The sequence below is a fragment of the Heptranchias perlo genome, unplaced genomic scaffold (genome assembly GCF_035084215.1).
Source record: "Heptranchias perlo isolate sHepPer1 unplaced genomic scaffold, sHepPer1.hap1 HAP1_SCAFFOLD_56, whole genome shotgun sequence".
Lineage (NCBI taxonomy): Eukaryota > Metazoa > Chordata > Chondrichthyes > Hexanchiformes > Hexanchidae > Heptranchias > Heptranchias perlo.
Window position 1 is genome coordinate 6379457 of NW_027139581.1, and position 17557 is coordinate 6397013.

General features: G+C 50.2%; 1 protein-coding gene across 1 annotated transcript; it reads left to right on the forward strand.

Annotated features, from left to right (window-relative positions):
• Positions 1 to 2831: 2831 nt before the first annotated feature.
• Positions 2832 to 9933, forward strand: LOC137315692 (zinc finger protein 551-like). Its single transcript, XM_067980201.1, has 2 exons — positions 2832 to 2867; positions 8179 to 9933. The coding sequence occupies exon 2, from the start codon at positions 8908 to 8910 to the stop codon at positions 9841 to 9843; it is 936 nt and encodes a 311-aa protein (XP_067836302.1). The 5' UTR covers positions 2832 to 2867; positions 8179 to 8907; the 3' UTR covers positions 9844 to 9933.
• The last annotated feature ends 7624 nt before the right edge of the window (positions 9934 to 17557 follow it).

The window sequence follows — 17557 nt, forward strand, 5'->3', positions numbered from 1 at the left end:
GGCCCTCGCCCCTCCCCTATCTCTGTAACCTCCTCAATGGCCCTCGCCCCTCCCCTATCTCTGCAACCTTCTCCAGCCCTCCCCTATCTCTGTAACCTACTCCAGCCCTCCCCTATCTCTGTAACCGACTCCAGCCCTCCGCCCCTCCCCTATCTCTGTAACCTCCTCCAGCCCTCCGACCCTCCCCTATCTCTGTAACCTCCACCAGCCCTCCGATCCTCCCCTATCTCTGTCACCTCCTCCATGGCCCTCCGACCCTCCCTTTCTCTGTAACCTCCTCCATGTTCCTCCGACCCTCCCCTATCTCTGTAACCTCCTTCAGCCCTCCAACCCTCCCCTATCTCTGTAACCTCCTCCAGCCCTCCGACCCTCCCAGATCTCTGCTCTCCTCCAATTCCGGCCTCTTGCTCCTCCCCCATTCCCTTCGCCCCACCATTGGGGGCCGTGCCTTCAGCTGTCTGAGCCCCAAGCTCTGGAATTCCCTCCCTGAACCTCTCCCCCTCTCTCTCCTCCTTCAATCCCCCCTCTTTGACCCAGATTTCGGTGCCCTGTCCTAATCTCTCCTCATTCCTCTCTTCCCGCTCCTGTGAACCCTCTTGACCCATTTTGCTCCGTTAAAGGCGCGATAGAAATGCAAGTTGTTGTTGACTGTGCGGGTTCAGTTCGAGCGGAGATTGGGTCGGGCCCGATCCCGGGAAGCGGCGGGTAGTGGAGGGGGGATGATGCCGCCTGTTTTCTCTCGGGTCCTGGGCCCTACACTCGGTGTTTCTGGGCCCTGTGATCCCCGCCCTTTATTAACCCGCTCTCTCCACACCTCCTCTGACCTGCTCGAACCGCGCTCTCTGCCTCAGACCCTTCGGGCCGCGCATGCTCAGCTCACACTGACCAACAATCAGCCTCTCCTGCGCCGGCGCACTGGGCTCCTCTCAGATCGATAGGGGACATTCCGGCGCGCGGTGCAGTCTGGGGACGGACCGCCGCCATTGGAGCTCCGCCCCGACCCTCAGTTTCTCTGATGGGACTGAGATTGGGGGCGGGGGAAAAGCGCTTTTGGAGCAGCGGAGGGCGGAGCGGAAATAAAATAAAATAAAAATAAACCCGAGAGCCCGGGGCACGCTGGGAAATTGAGACCGCCATTAAACCGTCAGAAACACTCACAGCGCAGGCGCGCACCGCCTCGCCTCGAAAAAACTTTGGGAAATGTATTTTTCCCCAAATCTGTTAATAATTTAGTCTCATTACACATTGGAACTGACGGGCTGGATTGATGTTTATTTTCCAATTGCAGCTCAGGACCTTCAATCCCAGCGTCAACCCGGAGCAAATGCGCTCCCGACCAATAGGAAGAGCGGAGAGGGACTGGAAGACCGAGCGGGCGGTTGGTCCTCCAACCAATTGGAGTGTGTGAGGGGTGGGACTTGCGGCGGAGGGTCTGAGCCCGGATCTCGCTCCGTGTCTGGATCTCTGCCGAATTTTTGAAACTTGATTCATCTCAAGATAAAACTCCAGAAGAATACTGGACCTTTCAGTTGTGGCTTTAAACAGATGAAACCCTGTGGTGTCGAGCAAACAGTTCAACATTTGTTAGTAAAATGACTCTGATGAAGTAATGGAGAGCCATGTATCCAAGTTTGCTGATGACACTGAGTAAAGAGGCACAGTAAATAGTGTAGATGGGAGCAGAAAGTTGCAAGGGGGCAATAATAGATTCAGTGAGTGGTCAAAACGGTGGCAGGTGGAGTTGAATGTGGGGAAATGTGAATTCACCCACTTTGAACCTAAGACAGAGATCAGAGTATTTACCAAACGGCAACCAGCAAGAAACTGTGGAGGAGCAGAGAGATTTCGGGGTCCAAGTACCGAAATCACTAAAAGCTAGTGGACAGTTACAAAAAATAATTTTAAAGGCTAAAGGAATGATGGCCTTCATCTCAAGGGGGCTGGAATATAAAGGGGTGGAAGTGATGTTACAGTTGTACAGAGCTCTGGTTAAACCCCATCTGGAGACTGCCTTCAGTTCTGGGCACTGCACCTCAGGGAGGATATACTGGCCTTGGAAGGGGTGCAGCACAGATTCACCAGAGTGATACTGACAGATTGCATAGACTGGGCTTGTTTTGAGTGGAGCTTGGAAGATTAAGGGGTGATCTAATCGAGGTGATTGAAGGATTTGATAGGGCAGATAGAGACAAACTACTTCCTCTGGTGGGGGAGTCCAGAACAAGGGGGCATAACCTTAAAATTAGAGCGAGGCCATTCAGGGGCGATGTCAGGAATCACTTCTTCGCACAAAGGGCAGTGGAAATCTGGAACTCTCTCCCTGAGAGCAGTCGAGGCTGGGGGTCAAGTGAAAATTTCAGATCTGAGATTGATAGATTTTTGATAGGCGAGGGTATTAAAGGTTATGGTACCAAGGCGGGTAGATGGAGTTAAGATACAGATCAGATATGATACAATTAAATGGCGGAACAGGTTGGAGGGGCTGAATGGCCTCCTCCTGTTCATAATGATTAAATGTTCCTAATCTCTGCACTAATGACAGAACGGACCGATTGTTAATAGGAGCTGCGTTAATGAAATCCCCTGACATTCAAAGATAAACGGGACTGTCCCTTTAACTATAAACAAAGGGGAGTGCCTGTCCCTTTAAATATCTGCCCCATTCCCACAGGCAGTGGGAGGAGGAACAGCGCGCGGTCTCATTCCGCCCAAAACCAACGGGGCCTCGCGCGAGGGAGCAGCTCCATGAGGGGGCGGGGCCAGTGTGTGAGGGCGGGGCCTCGGCTCTGAAGTCTCCAGGAGCCCAGCGCGCAGGCGCGGGAAAGGGTCCGCGCGGTCGCCAGACGGAGTCGGAGGGTCGGGAGCAGGTCGGTGGGGTGCCGGGGACAGGACACTGAGAAACCGGGCGGAGGCCGCGCCCCACGGCTTATAAACATGGAGCGAGGCCGCAGGACCCGAGTCGGATCCTCTGGTCCCGAGTGTGAGCAGCCGGACGGCAACTGCGGGACTTCTCCCCGGAGATAGGCCCGGGTTTCCGGGGGAACCGGCCGCCATCTTAGTACAGGAGGAGGGAGCGTCACTGTGCATGCGCGGCCATCTTGGTACAGGATGAGGGAGCGTCACGGCGCATGCGCGGCCACCTTGGTGCAGGTACAGAGTGGGCGGGGCTTCAGGATATTTCACTCAGAATCTCAACCCGTGCTGTACCTGCCCCGGGAGTGTTTGATGGGACAGTGTAGAGGGAGCTTTACTCTGTATCTAACCCGTGCTGTACCTGCCCCGGGAGTGTTTGATGGGACAGTGTAGAGGGAGCTTTACTCTGTATCTAACCCGTGCTGTACCTGCCCTGGGAGTGTTTGATGGGACAGTGTAGAGGGAGCTTTACTCTGTATCTAACCCGTGCTGCACCTGCCCCGGGAGTGTTTGATGGGACAGTGTAGAGGGAGCTTTACTCTGTATCTAACCCGTGCTGTACCTGCCCCGGGAGTGTTTGATGGGACAGTGTAGAGGGAGCTTTACTCTGTATCTAACCCGTGCTGTACCTGCCCCGGGAGTGTTTGATGGGACAGTGTAGAGGGAGCTTTACTCTGTATCTAACCCGTGCTGTACCTGCCCCGGGAGTGTTTGATGGGACAGTGTAGAGGGAGCTTTACTCTGTATCAAACCCGTGCTGTACCTGCCCCGGGAGTGTTTGATGGGACAGTGTAGAGGGAGCTTTACTCTGTATCTAACCCGTGCTGTACCTGCCCCGGGAGTGTTTGATGGGACAGTGTAGAGGGAGCTTTACTCTGTATCTAACCCGTGCTGTACCTGCCCTGGGAGTGTTTGATGGGACAGTGTAGAGGGAGCTTTACTCTGTATCTAACCCGTGCTGTACCTGCCCCGGGAGTGTTTGATGGGACAGTGTAGAGGGAGCTTTACTCTGTATCTAACCCGTGCTGTACCTGCCCTGGGAGTGTTTGATGGGACAGTGTAGAGGGAGCTTTACTCTGTATCTAACCCGTGCTGTACCTGCCCTGGGAGTGTTTGATGGGACAGTGTAGAGGGAGCTTTACTCTGTATCTAACCCGTGCTGTACCTGCCCCGGGAGTGTTTGATGGGACAGTGTAGAGGGAGCTTTACTCTGTATCTAACCCGTGCTGTACCTGCCCCGGGAGTGTTTGATGGGACAGTGCAGAGGGAGCTTTACTCTGTATCTAACCCGTGCTGTACCTGCCCCGGGAGTGTTTGATGGGACAGTGTGGAGGGAGCTTTACTCTGTATCTAACCCGTGCTGTACCTGCCCTGGGAGTGTTTGACGGGACAGTGTGGAGTGAGCTTTACTCTGTATCTAACCCGTGCTGTACCTGCCCTGGGAGTGTTTGATGGGACAGTGTGGAGTGAGCTTTACTCTGTATCTAACCCGTGCTGGACCTGCCCCGGGAGTGTTTGATGGGACAGTGTAGAGGGAGCTTTACTCTGTATCTAACCCGTGCTGTACCTGCCCCGGGAGTGTTTGATGGGACAGTGTAGAGGGAGCTTTACTCTGTATCTAACCCGTGCTGTACCTGCCCTGGGAGTGTTTGATGGGACAGTGTAGAGGGAGCTTTACTCTGTATCTAACCCGTGCTGTACCTGCCCCGGGAGTGTTTGATGGGACAGTGTAGAGGGAGCTTTACTCTGTATCTCACCCGTGCAGTCCCTGCCCTGGGAGTGTTTGATGGGACAGTGTCGAGGGAGCTTTACTCTGTATCTAACCCGTGCTGTACCTGCCCCGGGAGTGTTTGATGGGACAGTGTAGAGGGAGCTTTACTCTGTATCTAACCTGTGCTGTACCTGCCCTGGGAGTGTTTGATGGGACAGTGTAGAGGGAGCTTTACTCTGTATCTAACCCGTGCTGTACCTGCCCCGGGAGTGTTTGATGGGACAGTGTGGAGTGAGCTTTACCCTGTATCTAACCCGTGCTGTACCTGTTCTGGGATTTTGAGACGGGACAGTGTGGAGGGAGCTTTATTCGGTATCTAACCCGTGCTGTACCTGCCCTGGGAGTGTTTGGTGGGACAATGTAGAGGGAGCTTCACTCGGTATCTATTCCGTGCTGTCGCAGCACTGGGAGTGTTTGATGGGAAAGTGCAGAGGGAACTTTATTCTGCATCTAACCCGTGCTGTACCTGCGTTGGGAGTGTTTGATGGGACAGTGCAGAGGGAGCTTTACTCGGGATCTAACCCGTGCTGCACCTGCCCTGGGAGTGTTTTGGACAATGTGGAGGGTGCTTTGCTCTGCATCTACCCCGTGCTGCACCTGTCCTGGCAGTGTGAGACGGCACATTGTCGAGGGAGCTTTCCTCTGTATCTAACCCGTGCTGTACATGCCCCGGGACTGTTTGATGGGACAGTGTGGAGTGAGCTTTACTCTGTATCTCACCCGTGCAGTCCCTGCCCTGGGAGTGTTTGATGGGACAGTGTGGAGGGAGCTTTACTCTGTATCTAACCCGTGCTGTCCCTGCCCTGGGAGTGTTTGATGGGACAGTGTCGAGGGAGCTTTATTCGGTATGTAACCCGTGCTGTCCCTGCCCTGGGAGTGTTTGGTGGGACAGTGCAGAGGGAGCTTTACTCTGTATCTAACCCGTGCTGTACCTGCCCTGGGAGTGTTTGGTGGGACAGTGCAGAGGGTGCTTTACTCGGTATCTATTCCGTGCTGTCGCAGCCCTGGGAGTGTTTGATGGAACAGTGCAGAGGGAACTTTACACTATATCTCACCTTATTGTACCTGCCCTGGGAGTGTTTGATGGGACAGTGCAGAGGGAACTTTACACTCCATCTCACCCGTGCTGTACCTGCCCCGGGAGTGTTTGATGGGACAGTGTCGAGGGAGCTTTACCCTGTATCTAAACTGTGCTGTTCCTGCCCCGGGAGTGTTTAGGACACTGCAGAGGGACCTTGACTCTGCAACTAACCCGTGCTGTACCTTCCCGGGACTGTTTGATGGGACAGTGTGGAGTGAGCTTTGCTCTGTATCTCACCCGTGCTGTAACTGCCCCGGGAGTGTTTGATGGGACAGTGCAGAGGGAGCTTTACTCTGCACATAACCCGTGCAGTCCCTGCCCTGGGAGTGTTTGATGGGATAGTGTGGAGGGAGCTTTACTCTGTATCTAACCCGTGCTGCACCTGCCCTGGGAGTGTTTGATGGGACAGTGTAGAGGGAGCTTTACTCTGCACATAACCCGTGCAGTCCCTGCCCTGGGAGTGTTTGATGGGATAGTGTGGAGGGAGCTTTACTCTCTATCTAACCCGTGCTGTACCTGCCCTGGAAGTGTTTGATGGGACAGTGTGGAGGGAGCTTTACTCGGTATCTGACCAATGCTTTAACTGCCGCGGGAGTGTTTGATGGGACATTGTAGAGGGAGCTTTACCCTTTATCTAACCCATGCTGTACCTGCCCCGGGAATGTTTGATGGGACAGTGTAGAGGGAGCTTTACCCTGTATCTAACCTGTGCTGTGTCTGCCCTGGGAGTGTTTGATGGGACAGTGTCAAGGGAGCTTTACTTGGATCTAACCTGTGCTGTCCCTGCCCCGGGAGTGTTTGATGGGACAGTGTCGAGGGAGCTTTACTCTGTATCTAATCCGTGCAGTACCTGCCCTGGGAGTGTTTGGGACAGTGTGCAGCAATCAATAACCAATGATTAACACTATTCACCCCTATTTATTAAAATCTGGGATATAGTTTCTGAACAGCTTCATCAACGGAGCCTCTCACTTTTCCTCTCCCTATTCTTCTTCCCAAAATCTATCACTTCACATTTCTCTGCATTAAATTTCATCTGCCATCTATCTGTCCAATTTATTATCCAGTGTCCGTGACACTGAAGTCACTTCCAGTCCTCTTCACAGTTCCCCACACTCCCTATCTTGGTGGCATTTGAATTATCTGGAGATTTTCATCTTGTGCCCCATATACCCGAGCCCAGTTCATTTCCCTGTATTGAGAAGAGCAATGGACCCAACACTGACCCTGGGGGACACCACTGTTTACATCCCTCCAGTCTGAACAATATCCATTATCCACGACTCTCTGTTTTCTGTCCTTTCCCTAACTTCCTGTCCACGCTGCCCGACTCCCTTCAATTCCGTGAACCTTAATTTTATCAACAAGCCTCCTGTGCGGCACCTTCTCAAACACCTTTAGACAATCCATCTGCACAACACCCACTGAATTCCTTTTATCACCACACTGTGTTATTCCTCAAATAATCCCTGCTGTCTGTCCTGAATTCACCCATTTCACGAACAAATGTTGAAATGTTTGCTCCACCCCACAGGGTTCCATCTGTTTAAAGCCACTCAGAGAGAGGTGGGAGAGGCCCATTGTTGGACAGTGTGAGCTGAGGGGTGGGAGAGGCCCATTGTTGGACAGTGTGAGCTGAGGGGTGGGAGAGGCCCATTGTTGGACAGTGTGAGCTGAGGGGTGGGAGAGGCCCATTGTTGGACAGTGTGAGATGAGCAGGCGCGGGAGACGCAGACTTCAGTGAACACCGAGTGCCCCACAGACCCCAATATTAAACAGTGAACATTATCCCCCCCAGACCCCGATATGAAACAGTGAACATTATCCCCCCAGACCCCAATATAAAACAGTAAATGTTATCCCCCCCAGACCCCAATATAAAACAGTGAACATTATCCCCCCCAGACCCCAATATAAAACAGTGAACATTATCCCCCAAACCCCTCCCCCCAGACCCAAATGACGACGGATCAGGGAACGTCTGTAAAGGAAGTTGGAATGGTAACTGGTCAGAGAGCGTCTCTTTGATAGAGAAATCGGGATGTGTCAGTGAATATGAGAAGGAAAAATGGAGATGGGTCAAGGAGAGCCCATCACCAAAATTGGGAGATGTTGTGGAAGAGGGGGAGAGAACTTCACGGGGAGGGAGAGAGGGGAACCAGTGAGTGCAGAACTGAACCCAGTCAGAGTCAACACCTTCAGAGGGAGGGAGAGAAAACTCAGATGGAATGAAATATGTTGGGGATGGTGCGATGGGTTTGGATTTCAGCACAGGGAGGAGGGAGAGTGTGTGGGACGGCGATTTACAGTCTGGGGGAATGAGCGGGAAGAATATTCTGTCGAAACTAGAATTGTCTGTTCTGAATTTATATCCTGTATTTACAGTGAGGACTTTTGTAAACTCCTTTTACAGGGGATTAGAAGGGGAGGATTCACAGACGGGAAAATCAAACCAAACCTCAAGTCAATCTGACCGAGTCACTCGATTCATCAGGACCTGAATATCATCGGCCTTTGAATGTGGAAGGAGAAATGTTTGTCTGTTCTGTCTGTGGGAAAAGATCAAACTTCATTGTGAGTGGAAAATCACTGAGTCACACACACCCGAGTGAGAGTGTTCCAGTGCACTGAGTGTGGAAAGAGCTTTACCGAGTGACACAGCCTGAAAAAACATCGCACCATTTACAGCGGGGAGAAACCGTCCACGTGTTCTGTGTGTGGACGAGGCTTCAACTGATCGTCCAACCTGGAGAGACACAAGGACACCCAGACCACGGAGAAACCGTGGAAATGTGGGGACTGTGGGAAGAGATTCAATTACCCATCCCAGCTGGAAACTCATCGACGCAGTCACACTGGGGAGAGGCCGTTTATCTGCTCCTCATATGGGAAGGGATTCACTCAGCCATCCACCCTGCTGAGACACCACCGATTTCAAACTGGGGAGAGGCCGTTCACCTGCTCCGTGTGTGGGAAAGGATTCACGTGCACATCCAGCCTCATTTCACACCAACTTGTTCACAGTGATAAGAGAAATTTTAAATGTTCTGACTGTGAGAAGAGGTTTAAAAGCAGGAATGCTCTCCTGAGACACCAACGTACTCACACTGGGGAGAGACCAATTATCTGCTCCGTGTGTGGGATGGGATTCACTCAGTCATCCACCCTGCTGAGACACCAGCGAATTCACACCGGGGAGAGGCCGTTCACCTGCTCCGTGTGTGGGAAGGGATTCGCTCATTCAGCCGACCGGCTGAGGCACCAGCGAGTTCACACTGGGGAGAGACCGTTCACCTGCTCCGTGTGTGGGAAAGGATTCACTTGTTCATCCAGTCTCATTGAACACCAACTTGTTCACAGTGATAAGAGACCTTTAAAATGTTCTGACTGTGGGAAGAGGTTTAAAAGCAGGAATGCTCTACTGAGACACCAACGTACTCACACTGGGGAGAGGCCGTTTACCTGCTCCGCATGTGGGAAAGGATTCACTCGGTCATCCGCCCTGCTGATTCACCAGCGAGTTCACACTGGGGAGAGGCCGTTCACCTGCGCAGAGTGTGGGAAGGGATTCACTCAGTCATCCGCCCTGCTGATTCACCAGCGAGTTCACACTGGGGAGAGGCCGTTCACCTGCTCAGAGTGTGGGAAGGGATTCACTCAGTCATCCGCCCTGCTGATTCACCAGCGAGTTCACACGGGGGAGAGACCGTTCACCTGCTCTGTGTGTGGGAAGGGATTCACTTGTTCATCCAGTCTCATTGAACACCAACCTGTTCACACTGATAAGAGACCTTTTAAATGTTCTGACTGTGGGAAGAGCTTTAAAAGCACAAACGGACTGCTGACACACCAACGCACTCACAATGGGGAGAGACCGTTCACCTGCTCAGAGTGTGGGAAGGGATTCATTAAGTCATACAACCTGCTGATTCACCAGCGAGTTCACACTGGGGAGAGACCGTTCACCTGCTCTGTTTGTGGGAAGGGATTTACTCAGTCATCCAACCTGCAGTCACACCAGCGAGTTCACATGTTACCACAGGAGTTGGATTCTGCTGTTAATCACATCCAGGACTGAACCATGTTCATTCTGACAGTTGGGGTTTGTTTCTGATAATAACCAATATAACTGGGCTGGAGTTTAATATTCTGTATCAGTCTCAAATAAATCAGCTTTCTTTTAAATACAGTGCACCATTGTTTAAAAAGGGAGAAAGGGATAGACTGAGTAATTACAGGCCAGTCAGCCTCACCTCGGTGGTGGGCAAATGATTGGAAACAATTCTGAGGGACAATATTAATCGTCATTTAGAAAGGCACGGATTAATCAAGGACAGTCAGCATGGATTTGTTAAGGGAATGTCGTGTCTGACTAAGTTGATTGACTCGTATGAGGAGGTAACGAGGAGGGTCGATGAGGGCAACGCGTTTGATGTAGTATACATGGATTTCAGCAAGTCTTTTGACAAGGTCGCACATGGCAGACTGGTCAAAAAAGTTAAATCCCTTGGGATCAAAGGGAAAGTGGCCAGTCGGATCCAAAATTGGCTCAGTGGCAGGAAGCAAAGGGTGATGGTTGACAGATGTTTTTGCAACTGGAAGGCTGTTTCCAGTGGGGTTCCTCAAGGCTCACTATTGGACCCTTGCTTTTTGTGGTATATATTAATGATTTGCACTTGAATGTGGAGGACTTGATCAAGAAGTTTGCAGATGATACATAAATTGGCCGTGTGGTTGGTAGTGAAGAGGAAAGCTGTAGACTGCAGGAAGATATCAATGGACTGGTCAGGTGGGCAGAAAGGTGGCAAATGGAATTCAATCCAGAGAAGTGTGAGGTAATGCAATTGGGGAGGGCAAACAAGGCGAGTATCTGTCCATGACGGTATTGGTAGGAGTGACCACCGCACAGTCCTTGTGGAGCCAAGTCCCCTCTTCACACTGAGGACACCATCCAACGTGTTGTGTGGCACTGCCATCGTGCGAAATGGGATAGATTCAGAACAGATCTCGCTGCTCAAAACTGGGCATCCGTGAGGCGCTGTGGGCCATCAGCAGCAGCAGAATTGGAATCCAACACAATCTGTAACCTCATGGTGTTCATATTCCTCACTCGTATAAACATACGAATTAAGAGCAGGAGTAGGCCATTCGGCCCCTGGAGCCTGATCTGTCATTTGATAAGATCATGGCTGATCTGATTGTGACATCAACCCTACTTTCCCACCTACCTACTATAACATTTGACTCCCTTGATAATCAGGAATCTATCTAACTCGGCCTTTAAAATATTCAATGACCCTGCCTCCCCAGCTCTCTGGGGAAGGGAGTTCCACAGACTCACGACCTTCAGGGAAAAAAATTTCTCCTCATCTCCGTCTTAAATGGGAGACCCCTTATTTTAAAACTGTGGCCCCTAGTTCTAGTCTCTCCAACAAGGGGAAACATCCTCTCAGCATCTATCCCTTCTATTCCCCTCAGGATCTTATGTGTTTCAATAAGATCACCTCTCATCCTTCTAAACTCCAATTTATACAGGCCCAACTTGTCCAACCTTTCCTCATAGGATAACCCCCTCATCCCAGGAAGCAGTCGAGTGAACCTTCTCTGAACCGCCTCCAAAGCAATTATGTCTTTTCTTAAATAAGGAGACCAAAACTGCACACACTATTCTAGATGTGGTCTCACCAATGCCCTGAACAACTGAAGTAAAACATTTCCACTTTTATATTCCATTCCCCTTGTTGTAAATGAGAACATTCCATTTGCCTTCCTAATCACTTCTTGTACCTGCATACTAACTTTCTGTGATTTATGTACTACGATACCCAGATCCCTCTGTACTTCAGAGTTCTGCAATCTCTCTCCATTTAAATAATATACTGCTTTTCTATTCCTCTTGCCAAAGTGGACAAGTTCACATTTTCCCACATTATACTCCATCTGCCAAATTTTTGCTCACTCACTTAACCTATCTATATCCCTTTATAAACTCCTTATGTCCTCTTCACAACTTACTTTCCTACCTACCTTTGTCTCATTAGCAAATTTAGCAACAATACATTTGGTCCCTTCATCCAAGTCATTGATATAGATTGTAAATAGTTGAGGCCCAAGCACTGATCCCTGTGGCACTCCACTTGTTACATCTTGCCAACCTGAAAATGACCCATTTATGCCTACTCTCTGTTTCCTGTTAGCGAACCAATCCTTTATCCATGCTAATATGTTACCCCCTACACCATGAGTTCTTATTTTGTGTGGTCACCTTTGATGTGGCACCTTGTCAAAAGCCTTCTAGATATCCAAGTACACCACATCCACAGGGTCCCCTTTATCCACGTTGCTTTTTACTTCCTCAAAGAACTCTAATAAATTAGTCAAACACAATTTCCCTTTCATAAAGCCGTGTTGACTCTGCCTGATTGCATTGAGATTTTCTAAGTGCCCTGCTAGAACCTCCTTAATAATAGATTCTCGCATTTTCCCCATGACAGATGTTAAGCTAACTGGCCTGTAGTTTCTGGCTTTCTGTGTCCTTCCTTTCTTGAATAGAGAGGAGTTATATTTGCTATTTTCCAATCTGATGGGACCCTTCCAGAACCTAGGGAATTTTGGAAAATTAATACCAATGCATCGACTATCTCTGCAGCCACTTCTTTTAATACCCTCTGATGAAGTCCGTCAGGACCTGGGAACTTGTCAGCTTTTAGATCTGATATTTTTTTTAAAACCCTTTCCCTGGTGATTGTAAATGTTTTAAGTTCCTCCCTCCCTTTCACCTCTTGATCCACAATTATTTCTGGCATGTTATTTGTATAGTCGACAGTGAAGACGGATGCAAAATATCTGTTCAATTCATCCACCATTTCCTTATTCTCCATTATTAATTCCACAGACACTCTCCAGGACCAACACTCACTTTACTTACTCTTTTTAAATACCTGTAGAAAATCTTACTATCTGTTATTATATTTCTAGCTCGCTTTCTCTCGTACTCAAATCTCTCCCTCATTATTCTTTTAGTCATTCTTTGCTGTTTTTTATATTTTGACCAATCTTCTGACCTGTCACTAATCTTTGCGGAATTTTATGCTTTTTCTTTCAATTTGATACTATCTTTAACTTCCTGAGTTGGCAAAGGATGGTACGTCCTTCCCCTGGAGTCTTTCTTTCTCACTGGAATGTATCTTTGCTGAGTGTTATGAAATATCCCATTAAATGTCTGCCACTGCATCTCAACTGACATATCCCTTAACCTCAGTTCCCAGTTCACAAGTCAGGAGTGTGATGGAATACTCTCCACTTGCCTGGACGAGTGCAGCTCCAACAACACTCAAGAAGCTCGACACCATCCAGGACAAAGCAGCCCGCTTGATTGGCACCCCATCCACCACCCTAAACATTCACTCCCTTCACCACCGGCGCATTGTGGCTTCAGTGTGTACCATCCACAGAATGCACTGCAGCTACTCGCCAAGGCTTCTTCGACAGCACCTCCCAAACCCATGACCTCTACCACCTGGAAGGACAAGAGCAGCAGGCACATGGGAACAACACCACCTGCACGTTCCCCTCCAAGTCACACACCATTCCGACTTGGAAATATATCGCTGTTCCTTCATCGTCGCTGCGTCAAAATCCTAGAACTCCCTTCCTAGCTGCACTGTAGGAGAACCTTCACCACATGGACTGCATGGTTCAAGAAGGCGGCTCACCACCACCTTCTCAAGGGCAGTTAGGGATGGGCAATAAATGCTGGCCCTCCAGCGACACCCACATCCCATGAACGAATGAAAAATACCTAACTCACACATACAAACAACACACATGCTACAAACGGTCAGAAATTACACACATACAAACAACACAGGCAGACTACACACAGACACAAACTGTAAACAAACAAACACAGACACAAACTACACACACAAATACGACACACTACACACAGACATATTAGACACACAAACTACACATAGTACACACACACGACACACAGACACAAATTACACACTCAAACTACACACAAACAACACACATTCGACACACAGAAGGAAATTACAAGCATGCTCCACACAGATACAACCGACTGAAGACAATTTACACACGCAGGCAGACATTTTCCGACTGCACCCTCTGCACTGTATAAAGAGATTCTAACCTTGGGACTGTACACGGGGATTCTAACCCTTGGACTGTACATGGGGATTCCAACCCTGGGACTGTACACGGGGATTCTAACCCTGGGACTGTACACGGGGATTCTAACACTGGGACTGTACATGGGGATCGTGGCAAATGGAATTCAATGTAGACAAATGTGAGGTCATCCACTTTGGATCAAGAAAGGATAGAACAGGGTACTTTCTAAATGGTAAAAAGTTAAAAACAGTGGATCTCCAAAGGGACTTAGGGGTTCAGGTACATAGATCATTGAAGTGTCATGAACAGGTGCAGAAAATAATCAAGAAGGCTAATGGAATGCTGGCCTTTATATCTAAAGGACGAGAGTACAAGGGGGCAGAAATTATGCTGCAGCTGTACAACACCCTGGTTAGACCACACCTGGAACACTGTGAGCACTTCTGGGCACCGCACCTTCGGAAGGACATATTGGCCTTGGAGGGAGTGCAGCGTAGGTTTACTGGAATGATACCTGGAATGCAAGGGTTAAGTTACGAGGAGAGATTACATAAATTGGGGTTGTATTCTCTGGAGTTTCGAAGGTTAAGGGGTGATCTGATCGAAGTTTATAAGATATTAAGGGGAACAGATAGGGTGGATAGAGAGAAACTATTTCCGCTGGTTGGGGATTCTGGGAGTCGGGGGCACAGTCTAAAAATTAGAGCCAGACCTTTCAGGAGTGAGATTAGAAAACATTTCTACACACAAAGGGTTGTAGAAGTTTGGAACTCTCTTCCGCAAACGGCAATTGATACTAGCTCAATTTCTAAATTCAAATCTGAGATAGATAGCTTTTTGGCAACCAAAGGTATGAAGGGATATGGGCCAAAGGCAGGGATATGGAGTTAGATCACAGATCAGCCATGATCTTATCAAATGGCGGAGCAGGCACAAGGGGCTGAATGGCCTACTCCTGTTCCTACGTTCCTGTGGGATTCTAACCCTGGGACTGTACATTGGGATTCTAACACTGGGATTGTACACGGGTATTCTAACCCTGGGAGTGTGCACTGGGATTCTAACCCTGGGAGTGGAGATGGGGATTCTAACCCTGGGAGTGTAGATGGGGATTCTAACCCTGGGAGTGGAGATGGGGATTCTAACCCTGGGAGTGGAGATGGGGATTCTAACCCTGGGAGTGCAGAAGGAGATTCTAACACTGGGAGTGTCGATGGGGATTCTAACCCTGGGAGTGTAGATGGGGATTCCAACCCTGGGAGTGTCGATGGGGATTCTAACCCTGGGAGTGTAGATGGGGATTCTAACCCTGGGAGTGTAGATGGGGATTCTAACCCTGGGAGTGTAGATGGGGATTCTAACCCCGCGAGTGTAGATGGGGATTCTAACCCTGGGAGTGTAGATGGGGATTCTAACCCTGGGAGTGTAGATGGGGATTCTAACCCTGGGAGTGTAGATGGGGATTCTAAACCTGGGAGTGTAGATGGGGATTCGAACCCTGGGAGTGTAGATGGGGATTCTAACCCTGGGAGTGTAGATGGGGATTCTAACCGTGGGAGTGTAGATGGGGATTCTAACCCTGGGAGTGTAGATGGGGATTCTAACCCTGGGAGTGTCGATGGGGATTCTAACCCTGAGAGTGTAGATGGGGATTCTCACCCTGGGAGTGTAGATGGGGATTCTAACCCTGGGAGTGTAGATGGGGATTCTAACCCTGGGAGTGTCGATGGGGATTCTAACCCTGGGAGTGTAGATGGGGATTCTAACCCTGGGAGTGTAGATGGGGATTCGAACCCTGGGAGTGTAGCTGGGGATTCTAACCCTGAGAGTGTAGATGGGGATTCTCACCCTGGGAGTGTAGATGGGGATTCTAACCCTGGGAGTGTAGATGGGGATTCTAACCCTGGGAGTGTAGATGGGGATTCTAACCCTGAGAGTGTAGATGGGGATTCTAACCCTGGGAGTGCAGATGGGGATTCTAACCCTGGGAGTGTAGATGGGGATTCTAACCCTGGGAGTGTAGATGGGGATTCTAACCCTGGGAGTGTAGAAGGGGATTCTAACACTGGGAGTGTAGATGGGGATTCTAACCCCGCGAGTGTAGATGGGGATTCTAACCCTGGGAGTGGAGATGGGGATTCTAACCCTGGGAGTGTCGATGGGGATTCTAACCCTGGGAGTGTAGATGGGGATTCTAACCCTGGGAGTGTAGATGGGGATTCTAACCCTGGGAGTGTAGATGGGGATTCTAACCCTGGGAGTGTAGATGTGGATTCTAACCCTGGGACTTTAAAATGGAAGTCGACCCTCGGGTTGTTACTTCAGAAATCTCTGGGAATCAGACTCACCCCAGTGCGTGTCAGCAGCTTGAGGGAAGGAGCTGAGAGAACGGTGAGAAACCCCTGTGTGCAGCGTGAGAACACATTAAATGAGTCAATGATTTTTTCTCCTGGTGACTTGAACCAGGTTGGGAACAGAGACCCTGAAACCCCGCCAACTGCCACAGGTAAGGAGGTGCACTGTAACTTTAACTATAAATATATACAGAAAGTGGAGTCACTGTCCCTTTAAATATTTGCACCACTCCAACAGGTAAGAAGTGGCACTGTACCTTTAACAATAAACATGCACAGAAAGGAGTTAAATGATGCAGGGAGGAGGGTCGTGTGGAGCATTATCACCGGCTTCGACCAGTTGGGTCGAATGGCCTGTTTCTCTGCTGTCATCTCGAAGTAATTCTATGTAAAAGAAGGGAACCACTGTCCCTTTAATGATCCGCCTCAGCCCCACGATTGAGGAGAAGCACTGTGCGTTTCACTACCACTAAAACACAACCTGGAGTCGAAGGGAGCACTTTAACTGCCAACGGCAGAGACAGTGCGCTCACTGTCCCTTTAAGAATGGCGACAGTCTCCTGTTGCTGCCGGTTCATGGCGGCCCAGCGAGCCTGGCGCGGGGCGGAGACCGCTCCATGTGGCGGCCGAGCCCCGGGCTCCAATGTTCCGATCAAGTTCCATTTATTTTCGCTGATCCCCCCGTTTCCCCCACCGTCCCCCCGAACCCCGCCGATCAAAGCAATCGCCAATAAAACGGTTTCAATGGCGGTCCGAGTTACCCAGAGTGCAGCGCGAATGCGAATACGCCCTATTCCCTATTAAAGGAGTCCAACGCGCAGGCGCGAGAGTGAATTCTGTCCGGAGCCGCGGGTCTGGTGGAGGTAAAAGAGCCCGGGGGCAGGAGATTAATAAACCGGGCAAGCCCTCGCCGCAGGGTTTATAAAGATAGAGCGCGGCCTCAGATGCCATCGGAGCGGGCGTGTTCACCAGGATTGAAGCCGTGAGCCTTTTTCCCCGATAACAGGCGCGGGTCTCGGACCGCCATTTTTGCATAGGAAGGTCAGGACGTTTGTCAGCAGAACTGCGCAGGCGCAGCCTTCATGGTACAGGAACAAAGAGTGGGCGGGGCTCCTGGCTCCCCGTGAGTGGGGACAAAGAGTGGGCGGGGCTCCTGGCTCCCAGTGAGTGGGGACAAAGAGTGGGCGGGGCTTCAGGGTCCCAGTGACCAGGAACAAAGTGTGGGCGGGGCTTCAGGGTCCCAGTGACCAGGAACAAAGAGTGGGCGGGGCTTCAGGGTCCCAGTGAGTGGGGACA